Genomic DNA, 19,594 nt, shown 5'->3' with positions numbered 1-19,594 from the left:
ATAGCTCAACATAATTTCCGGTATGAAGTTTGAATATGACAAGCTAATATTTAACAGATTAAATAATCTGCTGTATGAAGTTAAAAGCTATGATACATCTGAAAAAAAAAAATAGATTTGATATAAAACAGTTAAGTGACAAAAAAAGATAGTAACATTGAATAAGTGTACAGCTTGTATTATTATGTACGTCCAAAAATTTATTATTAAAATACCAAGGGGGGCCAGCTCTGAACCAGGGGGTGGCACACCCTTGTTGAGGTTAACAAGAACCTCTGAGGTTAGGGAACAAACCCCACCAACTCACCAACAGTCATCTTCCACAGTAGACTAGACCTATCAAATTGCCCATGAACCCCAGAATCTCAACATTTGCGGTTAGTGATGTGCTGCTACTGGACATCCATAAGGTTGCCCAGATTGTAGTGGCACATCGGTTTTTGCTGTGCCCAGTGGTGGGTTCAACTGGTAGATATAAACCAGCCAGAAGTGATCCCTGCTGGGTCATTGGGGAACTTGCCCAAGCGTGACTTGTTGCGGCCCGAACAAGACTGAATAATCTTGCCCGAACGGCAGTTGTTGTGTTCTTTCTAAACGCTAATGATCACGTATTTGTTTCCGTTTACCGTTAGATCGCAGTTTTGTTCCCTTATGCATCTTTATAAGCAATTATTCCAGTTTGATTCTTTATGTTTTCACACTGGAACCACAACTAATAGCTTGTTTTGTTATTGTTTATATTTTGCCATATGATCAATTTTCATCACTTCAATGTTCTGCTTATATTCTATGTATCGTGTTTTCAATGATTAGTGTTTAATTATTTATAGTTGTTTAATGGTATTGAGAATAGTTGACATTGTTATTTATTTCTTATATCATATTTTATATTTACATAGACAATGGATACCACCATATTCAGTTATCAAAATTAACCCATCCCTTATCTTCTGTCACTTCATTTATTTTGGTCCGCTCCTCAGCTCATATTTTTCTACTCTGAAAATTTGTATTTTATTTATATTCTGTGGGCCCTTGGCTATAAAATTTTCTGGTTTTAATTTGAGTTGCTGGAAGATATTTATTTTTGTCAATCTCACGTTACAGTTCTTTAATATAAGGCAGCTTTTCTTATACAACAGCTTTTTCCCCAAAAGCTTACAAATATGCAAAAATAGCCCAGCACTTTATGCATATGACTTGGGAAAATGCCAGCGGCACTCAAAGGGTTAAGCTTGATTAATTTTGAGGTATCTATAGATAATTTTTAAGAGAGTTTTATTTATAAAATATGTCATTTCAATAAGTGTTTGACAACTTAAATGTATGCTTATCTTTTTTCAGAAAAGATATTTTGTCTCGTGGTGGTGGAGGCGATTGGAAAACTGTTTTGGAAAGAATGCTGATTGGACAGTCTGTTATGACAATGAGGCCTGTAAATATATATAGAATTGATGATATTGATTTCAGTCAAAATCCTAAAAGTACCTTCGAGAAAGCTGATGGAACAGTGGTACGTATCACTTTTACTGGATGACAACATTTCTATTCAGTCTGAGCTGAACATAAAAAATTGAGCTGTAGACTTCCATGAACCTGTATTTCTACAGGCAAGAGAGTTCCATGATGGTTCCATGGAATTTGGCTGACTAATAGCAAAGCCATTTACTTATGAGGATATGTCAAGAATGAATTGAGTTAATATAATTTAAATGTTGGATAAAACTTAATTTCTACTAAACAACATGAGTGTATGTAATAATGGTGAATTTCTTACCTTAAAGTTTTGCTGATTATTATTAACTCATTGATGTAATAGTTATTTAGTCCTCTGCAGGCCTGGTAGCAATAGTTAAGTATGGTAAAAATGTAACAGTTTGATTTTACTCTTGTAACATTTTCTGTTTCTATTAAAACTAACAATTTAAAAATATTTTTAAAGCCATTCTTATCCAAAGAGCTAATGATAGGTGTAATGAAAGTCATACCTTACTATTTGGACATTTTTGCTTTTACGAGTTTGAAATATCCTAGGTCTGAACTATTACAAAAAATATTGGAAATATGCTGAAAATTTACAACTGACACGTAATATCTTTACAAAATAATGCTTACTTCTCAAGAGTGCTCTTGTGGGGTATTTTTGGATGTTAAAAATTATTTCACAGAATTTTTTGGGGTCATATTAGGGGGTTTTTCGTTAAACAAAAAAAGATATTTCTTGGTTCAGTCGCTATAGATCACAGACGGGTGGTTTGTCTCATGTATATCAAATATCTCAAATGTATACTTGACATGTTTGCTTATGTTATATTCAGCCGCAATAAATTCCCTTATTGCAATAAAAATAACATATTAGTCGGCTGTATTGAATTGAGTTTTACCCCATGAGAACAATGTCAAACTTCAAATACATTTGTGCCTTCATTTTTGGTAGTAGAACTATGAGAAATATCTCATTTTAATCCCTTAACTGCCATGTCCGTCCGTGTTATCACGTGCCACGAAGACTGGCAGCTGTAATACAATACACATTAGCCTGTAGTAGTGATTATTTGAACTACTACAAATCAATAGTAGTGCTGTTTGATTGGTACTATACTATGACGGTCAACTAAGGAACTATCATAAAATCACGTGGTGAAGCTTCACTGTCCATGTTAGAAACAGAACATTTTTTTCAATTGCGTTTTTGAAGTTGCTACTGTAATTTTTTTATTTTTAATAAAGATATGGAGGTTTTATCAATTTTAGATTCATCCAGATGCGTTGTTGTAAGTTAGACATTCAACAGTGTGTAACTTTTCTGATAATGATAATGATTGGGATTTGGACTCAATTTCACTAATGTCCACAAGATTGCAAATTTACAGTGAGTAGTAACATGTTTAATATTCTGTTAGTTGGCCAAACACTGGTTGTGTAATTCGCATATAGAAATGAAAAATTTTCCTGTATATTTGAAGGATTCCAATCATCCAGAATGTTTATTATCTGATAGTCATTAGCTTTAGTGAATTATGGAATTGAACTGTTGTAAATAATGTAATTGTTTCCCATTTGTTTTCATAATATTTTAATTTACAGATGGATTATGTTGAGTATCATCGAAGAAAGGATATTCAGATTCATGACTTCCAACAACCTCTACTTGTCCACAGACCTAAACCAAGCAAGAGACCGGTGAGTTAGTTATAGCAAACCAAAATATTTCCATATCTTGAAAATCTCTTTCAAATCATCTTGTAACTTCAGTCACACTTTCAGTGCGCATCAAAGGAATTGTTCTCTTTATAATCTCTGTTTGTATTTAAAAATGGTATAACATATCTAAATCCGTTCAGTAATTGAAAAGTAATGACATACAAATAACCGTGCGTTTGTCTTTAAAAGACTCAAAAGACAATGCAACAATCCTTTTTAACTTTAGTATGTTAACCTACCCTCGAACAAATTGTAATGACATGCTTCTGTAAAAACCGGGATAATTAGATTTCTCTGCCACGGGAGAACACTTTTACGTTTTTATTATTTAAAGAACTCCTTTTGAACAAAACTGTTACATATTATACGTACATTGTTGTAAAGATTACAGTTCTCTATATTACAGTGGTATCTAAAGAAAAATACTAAGCTTTTCTGGTAAGCTAAATCCAAACAAAAACTAATTTGTGTAAGAAATGTTTATGTTGCCATTTAAAAATGACAGTTTTTATTTCTTATACATATAACTCTGAAAAGAAAATAACAATATGATGTCAGTAAAACTAGAGTTGCAGAAAGTTAGTAGTAGTTCCATCAATTCTGTAAGTCTGAAGGAACTGTGATGAAAAACAAGTAAATCACTGTCAATGAAAAGGTTGATAAAATATTACTTCTAGGTAGCATCCCTAGCCATTAAAACATTTAACGAGCACAGTCAACAATGCTGTCATTAGATATTATTTTTTCCATTAGCTGTTCCAAAAGTGTCAAAAAACATATTAGGTCTCAAGATTTTATAATAAGATGATAAATTGATCGGGCAGACCCTTGAAAGATTAATGGCTCTGCATTTACAATATTATATGATTGTCCCTAAATACCAAATAAGTCTAATTCATACTTAATTCTTATGTCGGTGAGAACAAGGATGACTTGGATATGCAGTCAGAGTTGGCACGGACAGAAATATGTTTATATCCTAAAAAGTCAGTAAAGCTGATGGTAATTTGAAAGTTAAATAACAAAACCAAGTTAAAATAATTAGTTTCTTGTTTCTGTGATTGAAACTATGATCCTTTAACTAACAGGAGAAATAATAGTAAAATGTACATTATGCATAGCAAATTTTTTATTTGTTATTTTCTATAGAAATTAAAGATGGAAACAAATAAATAATTTGCTTGTAAATAAAGTGTTATATGTCATTATAAGCTATCTTATGGATTATTTTAAACTCCCTGAGGACATCCTGTTTTATGTAAAACTAACACGAGTGTGATATGTTCTAGGGAGGTACTGGGCTGTTGATGCTGATCCCAGAGTTGTGTTACATGACTGGGCTGACAGATGAGTTCAGAAATGACTTCAAAGTCATAAAGGACGTATCTATGTACACTCGTGTCAATCCTAACCAGAGACAACGTCTTCTACAAGACTTTATTGATAGCATCAAAAGTTAGTTTTATTTGTCACACAATTTTCTTTTTTCTAACAAAGTAATTGTAGTTTAATAAGAAATAAAATCCTAATCTTGTATTCCATTGACTGATAAAAAAATATAATGCTGTTATTTACACTAACAATTTATAAATTAAGAGTCCCAAAATGCTATTAATTTTAAGTTGGTGGAAAAAGTGATATGGATCTTTAATCACTTAATACTTTGCAAATGTCTTAACATAAAGCTCTAGGATTTCCTGACAATTACATTTAGGTTTCATTTTGTGCTTTAATCCAACATTTCAGCCTGGTCGAGACTATTCTACCAGGTAGTAATTAAGCTTGATGATGGTTCACTAAGCTTATCATCTTTGTAGCTTATATATATATATATATATATATATATATATATATATATAATATATATATATATATATATATATATATATATATATATATATATATATATATATAGATATATATATTAACCCCTTGAACGCCGATATAAATTTAGTATTTTTTTTAGATTACGCTCATTTAAGGTGAAAAAATTTAAATGAAAATTCCTTAAAGCTATTTTTTTATTCATTCCTAATGACTAATAACACACACACACAAAATAAATTTTACAGTAATGTAATACTTGCATTAAAATAATCACATTTTTTCATAATAATGGAATATTTCAATAAAAATCAAATTCAGGTTACAGAGTAATCAAATATATGTGATGAAAAATTGGAAAGCTATGTACAAGGATAAGAAAACAAATAAAGTGTAATATGCTGATCTTGATTAATTTATAAGTTCTGATGATAGATTTAGGCAGTTGTGGTAAACTTCAAAATACAAATCGGAATGAAGCCATGGGGTTTCGGGACATGACTTGCAGCCATAATTACACAACAGAAAAGAAACAATAAAAACTTGATTGTAACACCTAAAACATGGTAACAATAACTTTTTACAACTGTTTGTATAAGGAATGACAACACAAGAACACGTCCCAAAGGCACAATGCGTGCTCCACTGACAGTCGGTAATGGCGGATAGTATCGTCATCGGCGTACAGACGGGAGTGGAACAACAGCTGCCAGCAACAAAACAATTTATTGTTTACCTACTGCGGCCAGCTGACAGCTGCAATTGGATTATTTGGTCAAGCCGGTACATTACTTAGTATTGTGGCTTATCTATATTGAGCTTATAAACTTCAAAAACAGTAATAAAATATATTGTTATCGATCGGCGGATTATTTCGTCTTTGGTGTTATAAGACCTAACAACATCGCGGATTATTCCGTCTACGGCATGCTAAGGGTTAATCTTCAATAAGAAATAGGAAGATATTAATGAACAATTTCTATATTTTGGCTTAAACCGTCTTCAGGAAATTAAACATGATAAATATGGCTATAAGAATACAATAAACATAAACATCAACACAGAAAAAAATATATCTTATCTTGTCTTATAAATAAAAATGAATGCTGAAATTTGTTGGTAAGCGCTAAACTCGATAACGGCTGGACCAATTCGGTTAATTCTTTTTGTAAAATGTCCATTGAAATCCAAGGAAGGTTTATGTGAAGAAAAAGTTAAGAAAATTTAACTGGAATATTTTGAAATTCAGAAAAAATTGTAGTTTTTACGTTTCATAAACAGCTGTTGACCGCTATAGTTCGACAAACTTTCTGAAACATCTGTTTATATTTAAATTTTATCAATAATAAGTAAACAGTGCTTGATCGGTAGTGTAATGCAGATAGTAAATAATACATTAATATATAAATTTTACTCCAGATTGCGCCAGTATGAATTGAAATCTAATGCATTAAATACTTTTATAAAACTAACCTTAATGAACAAAATTATGAATGTTTTCACATTAGTTACTTTAAAATGTTGGGCTTCCTTGACATTATGATATTACATTTTAACAATGGCTTATGGAAAAACAGAGAAATGAATACTAACATGCTTGAACGATTCATTCTTTCCCTGGCTACAGTCCAAAAAGCAAGACTGGTATAACGCAAAACTTTAATAATGATTATTTTGGAATGTTGCATAACCTTAATAAGGATTTCCCCCTTATACCGAAAATACATAAGAAAAGTAGGTAAGATTTCCCCCTAGGTCGTAATAGGCTTTTCAGTCTTACTTATGTGTGTACAGTCAAACCTCAATATAACGAACCTCAAGGGACCAGACAGAAAATTCGTTATATCGAGTACTTTGTTATAATGAGGTTTGTCATATTGAGGTTAGGTTAGGTACAATTTCGCTACATCGAGGTTCACAGACCCTCGGCTCGGTCATGTTGAAACGTTGTGAGATTGTATGCTATACTGTATTTAAATAGTGTGTAAAACGAAATAAAAATGCATTTAATTTGGAACAATGAAACTTTATTTTAATTTGTTTGTTTCAATTAAGATTACAGTATGTAAAACAGAAAAACTAATACAGTAGCTATGTACTTTGAAAACACATAGTGTTGAAAGTTGAAAAGCAAACATGACCTAAAAATCTTACGCTACAGATAGTAAATAATACAGTAAAATAAAATACAGTACTCATACTGTACAGTATTACTAAACTGGAAATTACAAATCGTTAAAGGTTAAATGGCCTAATATACATTTTGTGTTTCAATGGCATCATTATTGATGCTGTTTTCGCCCTGTTTGTTAGAGAAAAAGTCAGTAATAGTAGTCTGCTTATGTGATGTGACGTTAATAATATCCAATGAGCAATCCAATTCAGTTATAGATTTTACCACACTTTCACTCAGACCACCCTTTTTAAGAAAAAAAAAAAAAAAAAAAAACGCTTTAGAACACTATGGCTTCACGAGCCTCTTTTAAATTCGGGTCGGTCATTACACAATCTGGTTCATCGTCATCTTCGGCAGCCATGTTTTCGTCCGGAACAGAGGTCACAGAAGAATTAATGATGTCAGCGTCCGTCAACTCCCCACATACAGCCATGTCGTCATCAAAAGTAACAAAGTCTTCAAACTCTGCATCCTTTCTAGCTCTAATGCTTTTTTGACTGTTTCCAAACCCTCCGCAGTGCTGATTTCTTGTGTAGGAGGCTGGTCTGAATTGTCCTCCTGAGTTGTGACAGTGAATCCACTCTTCTTGAAACAATTACAAATTGTAGTTTCTGTAACTTTACTCCACGCTTTTGTGATAATCCACATGGCGTCAAGACATTGATATTTGTAGGTAAACTGCTTTCCATGTCTCTAAGGAACTGTTGTACGACCTCTTTTCTATAATTTACATTAAAACTTCGGATAATGCCCTGGTCTAGCGGTTGCTGATTGGAGGTTGTGTTTGGAGGAAGATACTCGACCTTAATGTTACTCAGCCTAGGAATGTCTCCATGAGCCGTGCAGTTATCAGTGAAGATGAGAATTTTCTTCCTTTTCTTATTCATATCTTTGTTAACAATTTAAAGCCATGCACTGAAAGCGTCACAATTCATCCAAGCCTTTGTATTCGCCATGTAGTTTGTAGGAAGTTTATTCATGTTTTTAAAACAACGTGGTTTTATTGCTTTTCCAATTACTAAAGGCTTTAATTTATGAGTCCCTGTGCAGTTTGTTCCCAGCATAACTGTTAAACGATGTTTACTACTTTTTCTACCATGATATTTATCACCATTAAATGACAATTTTTGTCAGGTAAACATTTCTGGTTCATATCCCTCGGTTAGCTCGGGAAGTTTATCTTTCCACTCAGTACAAACACCATCATCGACTTTTGCACTTACACCGTACACTTTTCGAAAAATAAGTTCATTTCATTTTTTAAAGTTTTGAAACCATCCATTGCTAGCTCGGAAGTTCTCGTGTCCCAGTTTAAAAGCAAAACTGGGCTTTTTCTTAAAGTATAGGTCCACTTATCGCAATATTTTTGTCTCGGAACTGCTTCAACCATTGAAGCACACACTCCTCTACGTCCTTCAGCTCATACGACTTTATCTTTCTGATTTTACAACACAATAACATTTCCGTTATCGAACTTCTCTTTCTTTTTTAAAATTGTAGCTAAAGTGCTAGGCGGAATGCCAAATTCTTTCGCAATGTCCAATTTTTTTTCGTTGGATCGTCTTCAATGCATTTGATAATTTTTCATTTACACTCTACGCTTAACCCTAGAACTGGCAATGGTGTCACTCTGTACTGGCGGCTCTATTTTAACAGCCTCGCAGACGTTTCTTATAATGTATCACATTTCATAACTGTTAGTCCAAATATAACCTATTATATGTCAATGTATTCACAACTATATGGAGAGCATTATAATAACAATATCTTATTTTTTCCATGGAAAAATATTTTTGTTTTTTTTTACGAAATGAAAGAAAAATGTTTTTTGGACATTATTGTTGTAAATATTCCGTTGTGTAACTGCTTAGCAATAACCTTTACATCAAAACTGTAAATGTATAACTTATTCAAAATTTTGTCCTGATTCCAAAAATATATAATTATTGTAACTTTGACCTCAAAACGTATGTGTTACAGGGCTTTGTATGAAAAAGCTTGTGTATTTACTTATTTTCAAAAATGGGTAGATTTCAAAATAAATATTATTGCTTGTGGGATAACATAATCTCATGACTGCATTTATACTTATATAAGTATGACAGATAAAACAAAAATAAAATAAAATAATAAATTTTAATCTTACGTTATTTACATATGTATAATATATACAAAGTTTCATTTTTCACTCAGCGTCACTAGATCCCGTACTGCGAGCTCTCTAAGATCATTTGATTGGTCTCTAAAGGTTTCAACAATAATAACAACACTAAAACACAATAAAAAACAATTTCCACAAATACTATTGGATTCGTAACCTCAAATACAAAATCCAGCACTTGTTTACAGTTTCACGTCAGCTGTCCATAGAGAACGATGTTTTACGGTAAACAAAGAAGACAATAATTGAAGTAAGAACAAAAAATTGGTACTATAGTTAATGCCCTTCCAGAATATATAAAATAAAAATCATTTATATAACCTTAATTGCCTAAAATTTCAATAACTGTGCATGTCTACTTTGGCGACAAATATTCGTGCTAGCCAAATTGGACGGGCCTTTGGCGACGAAAATTCGTTTCATATCAGCTGGAGGGTTAAAGCGCGCCGTTTCTTTTTGTTATTGGCGTCCATCGTTACTTTCCATAACAACTGAATAAACTTGTCTAGCAATTCAGACCGGAGTGGCTGTGACTAAGCTTTCATGTCGAGACATGATTGTTTGTTTGTTATCCTTTGTTGCCATTGTGATTGTTTACATTCGTTATAACAAGGTGCAGTCGTGGAAAATTCGTTATATAGAGGTGAATTTCGCTACAAGAGGTTCTAAAAACGAAAAATTCACTGTACTTTGGGTGATTTATTTTTTCCAGGATTACTAAAAATTCGTTATATCGAGGTTGTAAGTATGCTTTATTTGTTATGTAGAGGTGAAATTTGCATTGATTCTTATGGAGATTTCTAGGGGATTTAAAAAAATTTGTTATATCAAGGAATTTGTTATATTGAGGTGTACTACAAAAACATGTAGTGATCAATCATTTTTGTATTACTGAGAAGTTGTCAAGCAGATTTGTGGTAATGAATGCATTAAAATAAATATAGAAGATATGAATTACAATCAAAATATTATTTACAAAATAGACATAATTTGTTGTTGGTTATGTATCTGTGGTTTTCCAATCACAAGTACAAAAATTTAATTTTAGTGACCTTTAATTTGCGTTACCAATCAGCTGTCAATCACGAGTAGATGCACGACGATAAAATTTGGAAATACAGACTGCTACCAAAATATTATTTATAAAACATTGTTAATTTGGTTAGCTAGTTACAATTTTTCAAATGCAACGTACAAAAACAGCTTGTTTTAGTAATCAGTAGTTTACATAATGCAAATATATTTTCATCCAAAACAGTAATTGTAATATTAAATTGTAATGATGTTAACACATTGAACAATAATCATACCTGTATATATGTTCAATGTTTTAGATTCACCAGCCTGTGTTAAACTGTTGGATGAATGGGGACTTGCAATACCAGAAAGATCGATTTGTCTGACTGCCCGAACTCTGCCACCAGAGAAAATTTTCTTTGGAAGAAACTTTGAAGACATGGGCTCATGTAACGCTGACTGGAGTAGAGCAGCGAGTTCCCAACAGATGTTGGAAGTTGTAAGTTCTTTATTATGTATGAACGACACAGTCAACTCTTAATTATCCAGAGAAACTGCTATTTTTTCAAAGTCATGTGGAAATGTGTACACATATGGCTTTAATTGCCTTATAAAGTAGCCATCTATATTATGATTTTATTTCATTGGTTTTATTTTCCAAATTTATCTGGGAATTGTATAAATTGAATAATTTATAAAATTTAGATAAATTGTACAAATTTAATTATACAATTTGCCAAACTTGTGAAGTCATAGGCCTAATTGAGTGTAAACTGGACTCATTAGGCATGGTTAGAAAATTGCTCTCTTGCCAAATCATATCCTGGTTGGACTCTGCTACATTCGTGTCTATGTTTTTTTATACACGCTGTTTGTTCAAGTGTGTTTCAGAATGCTAGGATAGGAAAGTGAGTTAGGTAAAAAATAACATCAATTAAAACACCTGTAGATTGTACTGTATATATTCACATTTTAAATCAAGATTTATAATTTTAAGTCCATCTAAATGTTACTAGAGCAGCCCTCACCAAAATAGTGTGATAACGCTTTAGGCGTTGTTACTAAATCAGTGCTGACCACCAGCTGTTCCCGCTATTACATAGTTATGATTACTACTATCCGTTTTATTTACACATTGTCTGAAAAATAGATGAAAAAATCAAATCCATGTTTATTTCTTTATGGATAACATCTAAATTAATAAAAATTCCCATCTGTGGAAAAAACAAGATCGGTAAAACCTATTTTAACATTCTTTTGAAATAAAATAAGAAGATAATTAAAATTTCTGATGATTGTTTTAAGAAAAAAATAAAAATTTGTAATTTATAAGTTAAAAAAAACTGGGCAATGCCAGCAGTTATTACATCCTCAAGATCCAATTTTTGTCTTGCTTCGATGTTTCTTGTACAATTTTCTGCATTTTGTATTACTTTTCTTAAGTACGTAAGTCACTCAAGTTAACACACACACAAAGGTAGATCACCTTCAAATAATTGTTAAATTATCCATCAATTTGATTGTACTGGAGTCAAAAAATTGATTCTTTCTTAAAAGCACTTTTTCTCTGCAATTGCACACTAGGAACACAGTTATCTCAAGCTGATGGGACAAAGCTTATTTCGTATAGTAAAAATATCAGATAAAGTGGACTGACATAAAATTAGTTCTTGTTGGTACTGATGTAGTGTTGTACACTGAGCAGTGACATCACACTCACACTTATGTGTCTGCGTCTGTGTCTACAGCGAGAGTCAATGTTTGCTATTTGTAACCTTAGAATGTAATATATTACTAATAGCACAATGTTATGTATATACAGCAGCACTAAGTATAACTTTGTTATATAGGAAAGTCAACAAAAAACACATATTTTTATTTAAAATCAACAGGTTTTGTAACAATGTTTATTACATTATCATTTAATTACAATGTAGGAAAATAGCAAAATTAGTATAAAAATATGAAACTAAGAGAATTAAGTCACTTGTGAAGTAACATTATAAAAATTAAACAGACTTTAAAATATTGTGTGTAATGAAGGATTGTATTGTCAGCCAAGGCCAACCAGTCTAATTGTTCGCTGCTGTAACATTCAAGAAAGACGGTTTTGTTAGACAGTACGATTTGTGTGCTGTAGTAATGTACAATATAGTTCATACAAAATTTTAGTTTTGTTACCAGTTTTAAAATGGATGCATACAAACAAACAACATGGATTTTAATTTTGATTACCGGTTTATGAAACAAAGTAATTCTTATAATATACTTGTGATAATCACATTGGAAAAACAACATTCATAGTATATCAATCAGTCTACATAATATGATGTAGAAGTTTTCGAAGTCAAATAACATATATATATATATATATATATATATTTTCAGTTCAAGACTATGTACTTGGTTTTTAAAAATACTCTACATTAAGGTAAGCCTCCGGTACTAAGCTACATGTAATTAATTACATATATGATAATTATCATATAGCTTTACATGAAAAATTATAGATATTTAATAATATTCATTATAATTAGAAATAGAAATTAATAGAGAATAAAATCACAAAATATAAATTATCCATCGAACAAATGACACAAATGCTGTTTTACTGCTAGGTTAATATTAACAACTGGCTGGTGCTGTACACTCAGAGAGATGAAGTAAACTCAAGAAACTTTGTGGAGATGATGGCCAAAGTTTGTCCTCAAATGGGTGTGAAGGTTGAAATTCCAGTCATGCAGAAGATTCAAGATGAACGCACAGAGACTTATCTAAAGGGTTTGAGAGAAGGATTGAACCAAAATGTTCAGTTGACGGTTATTATATTTCCGTCATTGAGAGATGATAAATACTCTGCCATCAAGAAAATGTGTTGTGTAGAGTGTCCTGTCCCATCTCAGGTAATTTTGTACTTAACTTATGAAAGTTTAATGATTTGTTTTCTATGGTCAAACATGTTAATTCTTTAGTTGTAGATTTTGACTTAAATAATTTCAGAAAATAAAACCTGTTTACTTTAATTTTAATTTTTAATAGTAATGTTTTTATTATGGACAGTTAATTGCTATTTAGTTATAAAAATATCTGAGGTATTATTTAGTATTTTTTTATTACACTAGGAATGTTTTTTAAGCAAGGGTCATTTTTTATACATAAAACCAAACCAGTTTAAACAATTATTTTCTACAGGTACAGTATTTGCCTTTTGTTTGGAGATGGGTGGTGTGAACTAACAATAATATAATGACTTACAGGTAATAAATTCCAGGACGATATCAAGACCTGATAAGCTCAGATCTATAGTGCAGAAGATAGCCTTGCAAATTAATTGCAAGCTGGGAGGAGCACTTTGGGCTGTTAAAATACCATTTGTAAGTTATGTTATTTTCCATATTAGAATAAAATTAATAGAATCGGTTATAGCATTAATACTTGATTATCAAATACATTAAACTAGAACTTAATCTACTTCATATGGATTTAGCAGGTTTGTCTTCTAATTCTCTTAAGATATATGGTTTTTTTTAAATTTTAAGTTGGTGGTTCAATGTTTGAAGTTCATTTCTGACAGTGTAAGGATTGAAATTATTCCTAATATAATATTAATTTGAAGTAATAAAATAGTTATTGACTAATAGGTTTTCTTTTTTAATAAAGATGTAACAGACTTATAAAATATTAGTTTTTCCAATTAGGAGAAGAAATATTTACTTTTCCTGAACAGTTACAAAAATTGTGTTTTGTTATTCTATTATTTTCTATTTTCAGTTTATTAGCTTTTATACTTAGTATCATCACTGTTCTTTCTTGTCAAAATATATTTGAGTATTCTAAACTGCATATTTTAAATTTTCATCAAATAATTAATTGCTATTTGTAATTTTGTACATTTCTAATAAAGATACAATAATTGTAGTTATTGGTGGAGTATTTATTACTAATGGATTTAAATGTGACTATGTAGAGTACAATAGTAATGTGTTTACAGGCCAAAGCAATGATATGTGGCATCGACACGTACCATGACACAAAGAACCGCGGTCAGTCGGTAGCAGGATTTGTAGCCTCATTGAATCCCAATGTCACTCGATGGCACTCTCAGGTCTTCATGCAGTCGAGCGACTGTGTGATGGTGAATGGCCTACAAACAGCACTGGCCAATGCCCTCCAAAAGTACAGTGAGGTGAGGCCTTGATGCTATCTGTCTTGTCAAATAGTATTGAAGTTGCCTTAGTTTTTTAGGTGTAAGCAGTTGACATGACCATCTTCTAAGTTTTTAGTTCACGTTGTGCTAAAATATTACTGACATAATTCATATTTGGGACCTTGAGATATTTGGGTCTTGCTGTGGGAGCCATCTTTTAGTCAATAGATGAGCCTGGTCCAAACTGTCAAGCCTGTGCATGGGTGCTGATGTGTCTCTTCGGTGGTGTGGTTCCTCTATCAACTTGATAATGTTCATCACCTTCAGTCAATTTATAGACACTTTGTTCCTGAGTTACAGAGCTGGTTTTAACTTTTCTTATACCCTGCTTAAAGAGTTATCTGTTATAAATATGATTTCCAGAGCTTGGTGTGCATGGGAAAAAATGGTAGATTTATGAATAAAATTATAACCCTCACCTGCTGGAGAGGTTCAGCCTTCATAATCCAGTAGGATGGAAGTTATCAAGTGTACATATGCTTATTCCTGTCCAGACTTATCCTAGAAAGAACCATCAGAGTGCTTTGTTTATTAATTAATTGTTGAATACTTATTATTGTTTTTAATTACTATTTTTGAGGTTTAGTTGATGTAATTCTGTTTACTTTGTATTTTGTTGCTATTATATATTTTGTCCTTAATTCAGCTACCTTTTTTATGAATTGGTTTATGCTGTTAGAATTATAGTAAAAAAATTTCAATCTGAGATGTTTCAGTACTGTATCTTGAATGAATCTGGCTGGCTCTCCACCACAAGGCTGAAATACCATAAGATATAATAATTGTGTTAGAAATGTTTTAACATTGTGTAAACTGGAAAAGTTGGATAACAATTTGGTTGTTGCTTTTGGCTGAAGTTATACTGATCCTTAGAAATGGTTTTATTCCCGGAAATAATGGAACTGGACTGTTATATTGTTTGCATGAGTACTCCCAAAATTAGGATACCTGAGAACTTGTCATGAAACCAAATAAACAGGTGACTCGTCAATATAGTTTAAAATATACTTATCCTAAAAATAAACTATAAACATATTTATCATGTTTGATTCATTATCATTTTAATAATAACAATTGAATGTAACAAACCATTTTATCTTATCTCCCAGACAACTAATTTAGGAGCTTGTCATAAAATAATAAAAAAATGTAAGTGAATCTTAATTGTTTTGTTATTATGCTTTGTAATTATGTAATCCGATAAAAATTGGTTTTCCATGTAAAAAACATTGAGCTGTTTTAAATTTTAAAAAATATTGAAATAGATAAACAAACAAAAAATAAATAAATAAGAAAATATTGACAGTTGCTTTTGATTTTTTGTTTTTCTTACTAAAAAAAAATTGTAAATATATACTAAAAGAAAGTAAATAAAAATTATTTAGAGGAAGTAACAAACACTGTTGTAGAGCAACCGAATAGACTAAAATGTCCTGAATAATTGACTAAATTATCTCTATCCAAACTCATTCTATTAATATTTTAGTACATGCATGCATTTTGGCCAAAATCAATTCAAACATTCACTTAATCAGGCTACGGTAATTTGTTTCTCTATGGGTTAAAACCTAGTAAATAAATAAATACCTCAACTGCTACTATTATCCAAGATATAATTATTTTCAGTTTAATGCTGGCAACATAAATTTAAGGATATTTATTTGATTGTGTATTTAAACAATCACAGGCTTAAATATAACTTGTCATGCAGTTGAAGCTCTTAATTGTTTACATGTTTTGATATAAGTATACCATCATCAGAGAATAAAAACGCAGTACATAAAACAGCATTAGCTTCATTAAAAACTTTTATTGAGTTGTATTGAGTGACCAATAGGCCTTTTTGGTCTACAAATATTAGATTGCACGTAATAGACACAGTAACAATTTTGACGAAGATAACACCGATATATGTGCTGCGTTTTTATCTTGCGATGATGGTACTCTATACAGGAAAGTGTAAGTAATTTTAATGTCAATGGTACTTGGTTAGCATATGGTCTTGTTCAATGCTTGCTCAACATTAACCTATATAGTTAGGCACAACAGTTCAAAACTCCATTTAATTTGGTGAGAGTTAAGAAATGGTATGGTAATCTTGGTGATTTTATTGTACGCAAAACTAAATATCCCCTCCCCTGATACACAACTGTACTTGAATTGTTTCAGATGAATGGATGACTATAAATGTTTCAGAATCAAGTACATACATAACATTTGGTACACAAGTATTAATAACCTTATTCTCATCAACTAGTAATAATTTGCTACGAAGATGGAGTGGGAGATGGCCAACTACTGTAAATGTTTGCAAAGAGCATGAGGTACAAGCCGTGGAGAAGGCTTTTGCCAAAGTTAGTCCTGACTATCCTGACTACGAGCCAATTTTTGTCATAATTGTATTCCATGTATAAATAGTAGTTTGTTGTATACAGGTGAACAAATGTCACCCTGAAGTAATAATTTGTTACTGAGATGGGGTGGGAGATGGCCAGTTGAATGTCTGTAAGGAGCATGAGGTACAAGCCGGGGAGAAGGCTTTTGCCAAAGTTAGTCCTGACTACGAGCCAATTTTTGTCATAATTGTATTCCATGTATAAATAGTAGTTTGTTGTATACAGGTGAACAAATGTCACCCTGAATTAATAATTTGTTACTGAGATGGGGTGGGAGATGGCCAGTTGAATGTCTGTAAGGAGCATGAGGTATAAGCCGTGGAGAAGGCTTTTTCCAAAGTTAGTCCTGACTACAAGCCATTGTTTGTCATAATTGTATTCCATGTATTAATAGTAGTTTGTTGTATACAGGTGAACAAATTTCTCCCTGAAGTAATAATTTGTTACCGAGCTGGGCTGGGAGATGGCCAGTTAAATGTCTGTAAGGAGTATGAAGTACAAGCCCTGGAGAAGGCTTTTGATGTAATAAATCCGGCCTACAAGCCAATGTTGGCCGTCATTGTGTGCCAGAAGAGAATCAATACCAGAATTTTCTTGCCGGTAAGAAGTATATAATCCTAATGAGGTTTTGGATCGTAAAAGCTTAATTTTATAGATTATAATATGAGCTTCCAGAATGTATGCCTTTAATCTGTAAAAAATATGGGCATGTTTGTGTATCAGATTTAAAATTTTTGAAAAATGTCTCTGGCCAGTGTGCCATCATGAGTGTTTGTGTTCCGCCAAAAGGTGCGCCACTGTCAACTACTGAGTGACTCCCCTCTTCGTTTTACGAGTTCTCTCCCAAGTCACCATCAAACTTCAAACAGTGCACTGCTCTATCAGCTCTCTTTTGATTACCTCACTCGCACATGCACACTCATGCATCTCATCATACCACCGGAGACCAGCCGTTGTAGTTGCTCAAATTTTACTTTCACATTGAATTGTTTTGGAAATACTGTATGTTTTACAAGCAAGACAGTTTTTTTTTAAATTTATTTTTCTCTTGATAATGCCTCAAGTTATATATTTGGTTCTCTGTAATATTATTTTTGTCTTTTGCTTTATTTATTTATTAAATCGTTCTTTGCCCTTGCTTAACTAGCTATTGATATAAATAAATAAACGTTTGATTTACTATTAATTTTTCAAAACAAAACTGTAATAGTAATAATAAAAAATGAAACGCATTCATTCTTATCTTACAATAATCGTAAAGTATACATTGTAGCATTAAAAAAATAGTAATTTGAGTGAGATAAATAAAAATATATATAAATTGTGAGATATTTTCAATAATTTTGTTTAAAAATCATAATCAATTTGGGCAGCTGGTTTATATGTTTCCAAAAACTGCAAGAATTCCTCTACACAATCATATACAAAGCTTGGTGGGACGGTGTGAAGCGACAAACCAAACTATTCATTAGAAATGTATTTCCTCAGGTGAACGTAAAAGACTAAGTGTATAATTTTTTTTAAATCATAATGTAATAACTGAAATGCACTTTTACATACCTAGAGTGTATGTATGGTTTGAAAATTGTTGTGAAGTGTGTCTGAGGTATTTTAAACTTAACATGAGTTTTTGCTAGCTAATGAGTACGTAGCATAACGATTTTGTCACGGGTCAAAGGGACTTATTTAGAACATCAAATGATAATGTTGTTTAGAAGTACTTACTTTAAGGTCCTGACATAGTTTTTGTTTGGGTTTTTTTTGTAATTGGATGATGTTTTACTTTAATTTTAAAATCTTAGTCCTTTAAGGCAACTTATGGCTTCAGGAAGTTACATATTTTTTCAATAAAATGTTTCTAAATTATTGATCTTTTAAGAATAAATAACATGGTATTCCCCCTTCTATCTTTAATATACTTACAGTAAAATATTCATGTCCACATCTGGAATCAAAACTACAACATTGATTTTATTAAAATCAATAAACTGAAGATAAATAAATTTTTTATTAATTCATAATGAAGTTGCAATACACGTAATAAATTTTTTTTATTATTTATCGGGGTATTTTTTAAATATGAAATTGGTAGGAAATAGAATTTAGTTTAATGCAAGTTATGTAGTATTATTGTTTTAGTTTTTGTCCGTTATTATTCTTGATTTCTTGGCACTTAGTGTTGTAAACAGCATATAGTAAATATTTATAATATATTATTTTAAATTCGTTACCGTTTCTGGAATGAATCAACATGAATAAAATGAAAATATTTTAGACTGTACTTTTCTTATAGACTTACCCTGAATTCTTAATGTGGAGGCCAATATAAGTAAGTAAACAAACTTATTAATTACCAATCTGCTACATTAGCTGTTCCCTACACTACTACACAGAACGTAGCTATAGTGAAAAGGTATGTCATTCACTAAGTCTATATGTGTCTAAAACATCAAGTGCACTCAATTTTGCACCTGATGAGACAATAAGAATACCTTTTCATCTAGATTACACTATATTTTATACTCTAGGTGTCTGTGATGTAGAAACAATATAAGTAGTTAATTTTGACCTTCTTCGTCACCAGATGTTTTGATATCTCTTACAATGAA

General features: G+C 31.5%; 1 protein-coding gene across 2 annotated transcripts in view; it reads left to right on the top strand.

Annotated features, from left to right (window-relative positions):
• Positions 1–19,594, top strand: part of LOC124369851 (piwi-like protein Ago3) — a 58,853-nt gene that overhangs the window by 23,190 nt on the left and 16,069 nt on the right. For both annotated transcript variants that reach the window (XM_046827982.1, XM_046827981.1), the window contains 8 exons: positions 1,345–1,513; positions 3,088–3,183; positions 4,494–4,659; positions 10,700–10,881; positions 13,001–13,285; positions 13,640–13,756; positions 14,374–14,568; positions 17,397–17,585. In XM_046827982.1, the coding sequence (XP_046683938.1) occupies positions 1,345–1,513; positions 3,088–3,183; positions 4,494–4,659; positions 10,700–10,881; positions 13,001–13,285; positions 13,640–13,756; positions 14,374–14,568; positions 17,397–17,585 (1,399 nt within the window). The remainder of the gene's footprint in view (positions 1–1,344; positions 1,514–3,087; positions 3,184–4,493; positions 4,660–10,699; positions 10,882–13,000; positions 13,286–13,639; positions 13,757–14,373; positions 14,569–17,396; positions 17,586–19,594) is intronic.

Source organism: Homalodisca vitripennis, chromosome X, assembly GCF_021130785.1.
Source record: "Homalodisca vitripennis isolate AUS2020 chromosome X, UT_GWSS_2.1, whole genome shotgun sequence".
Classification (NCBI taxonomy): Eukaryota; Metazoa; Arthropoda; class Insecta; order Hemiptera; family Cicadellidae; genus Homalodisca; species Homalodisca vitripennis.
Note: the sequence above shows the minus strand (reverse complement) of the source record. Positions and strands in the feature narration are given on the sequence as shown.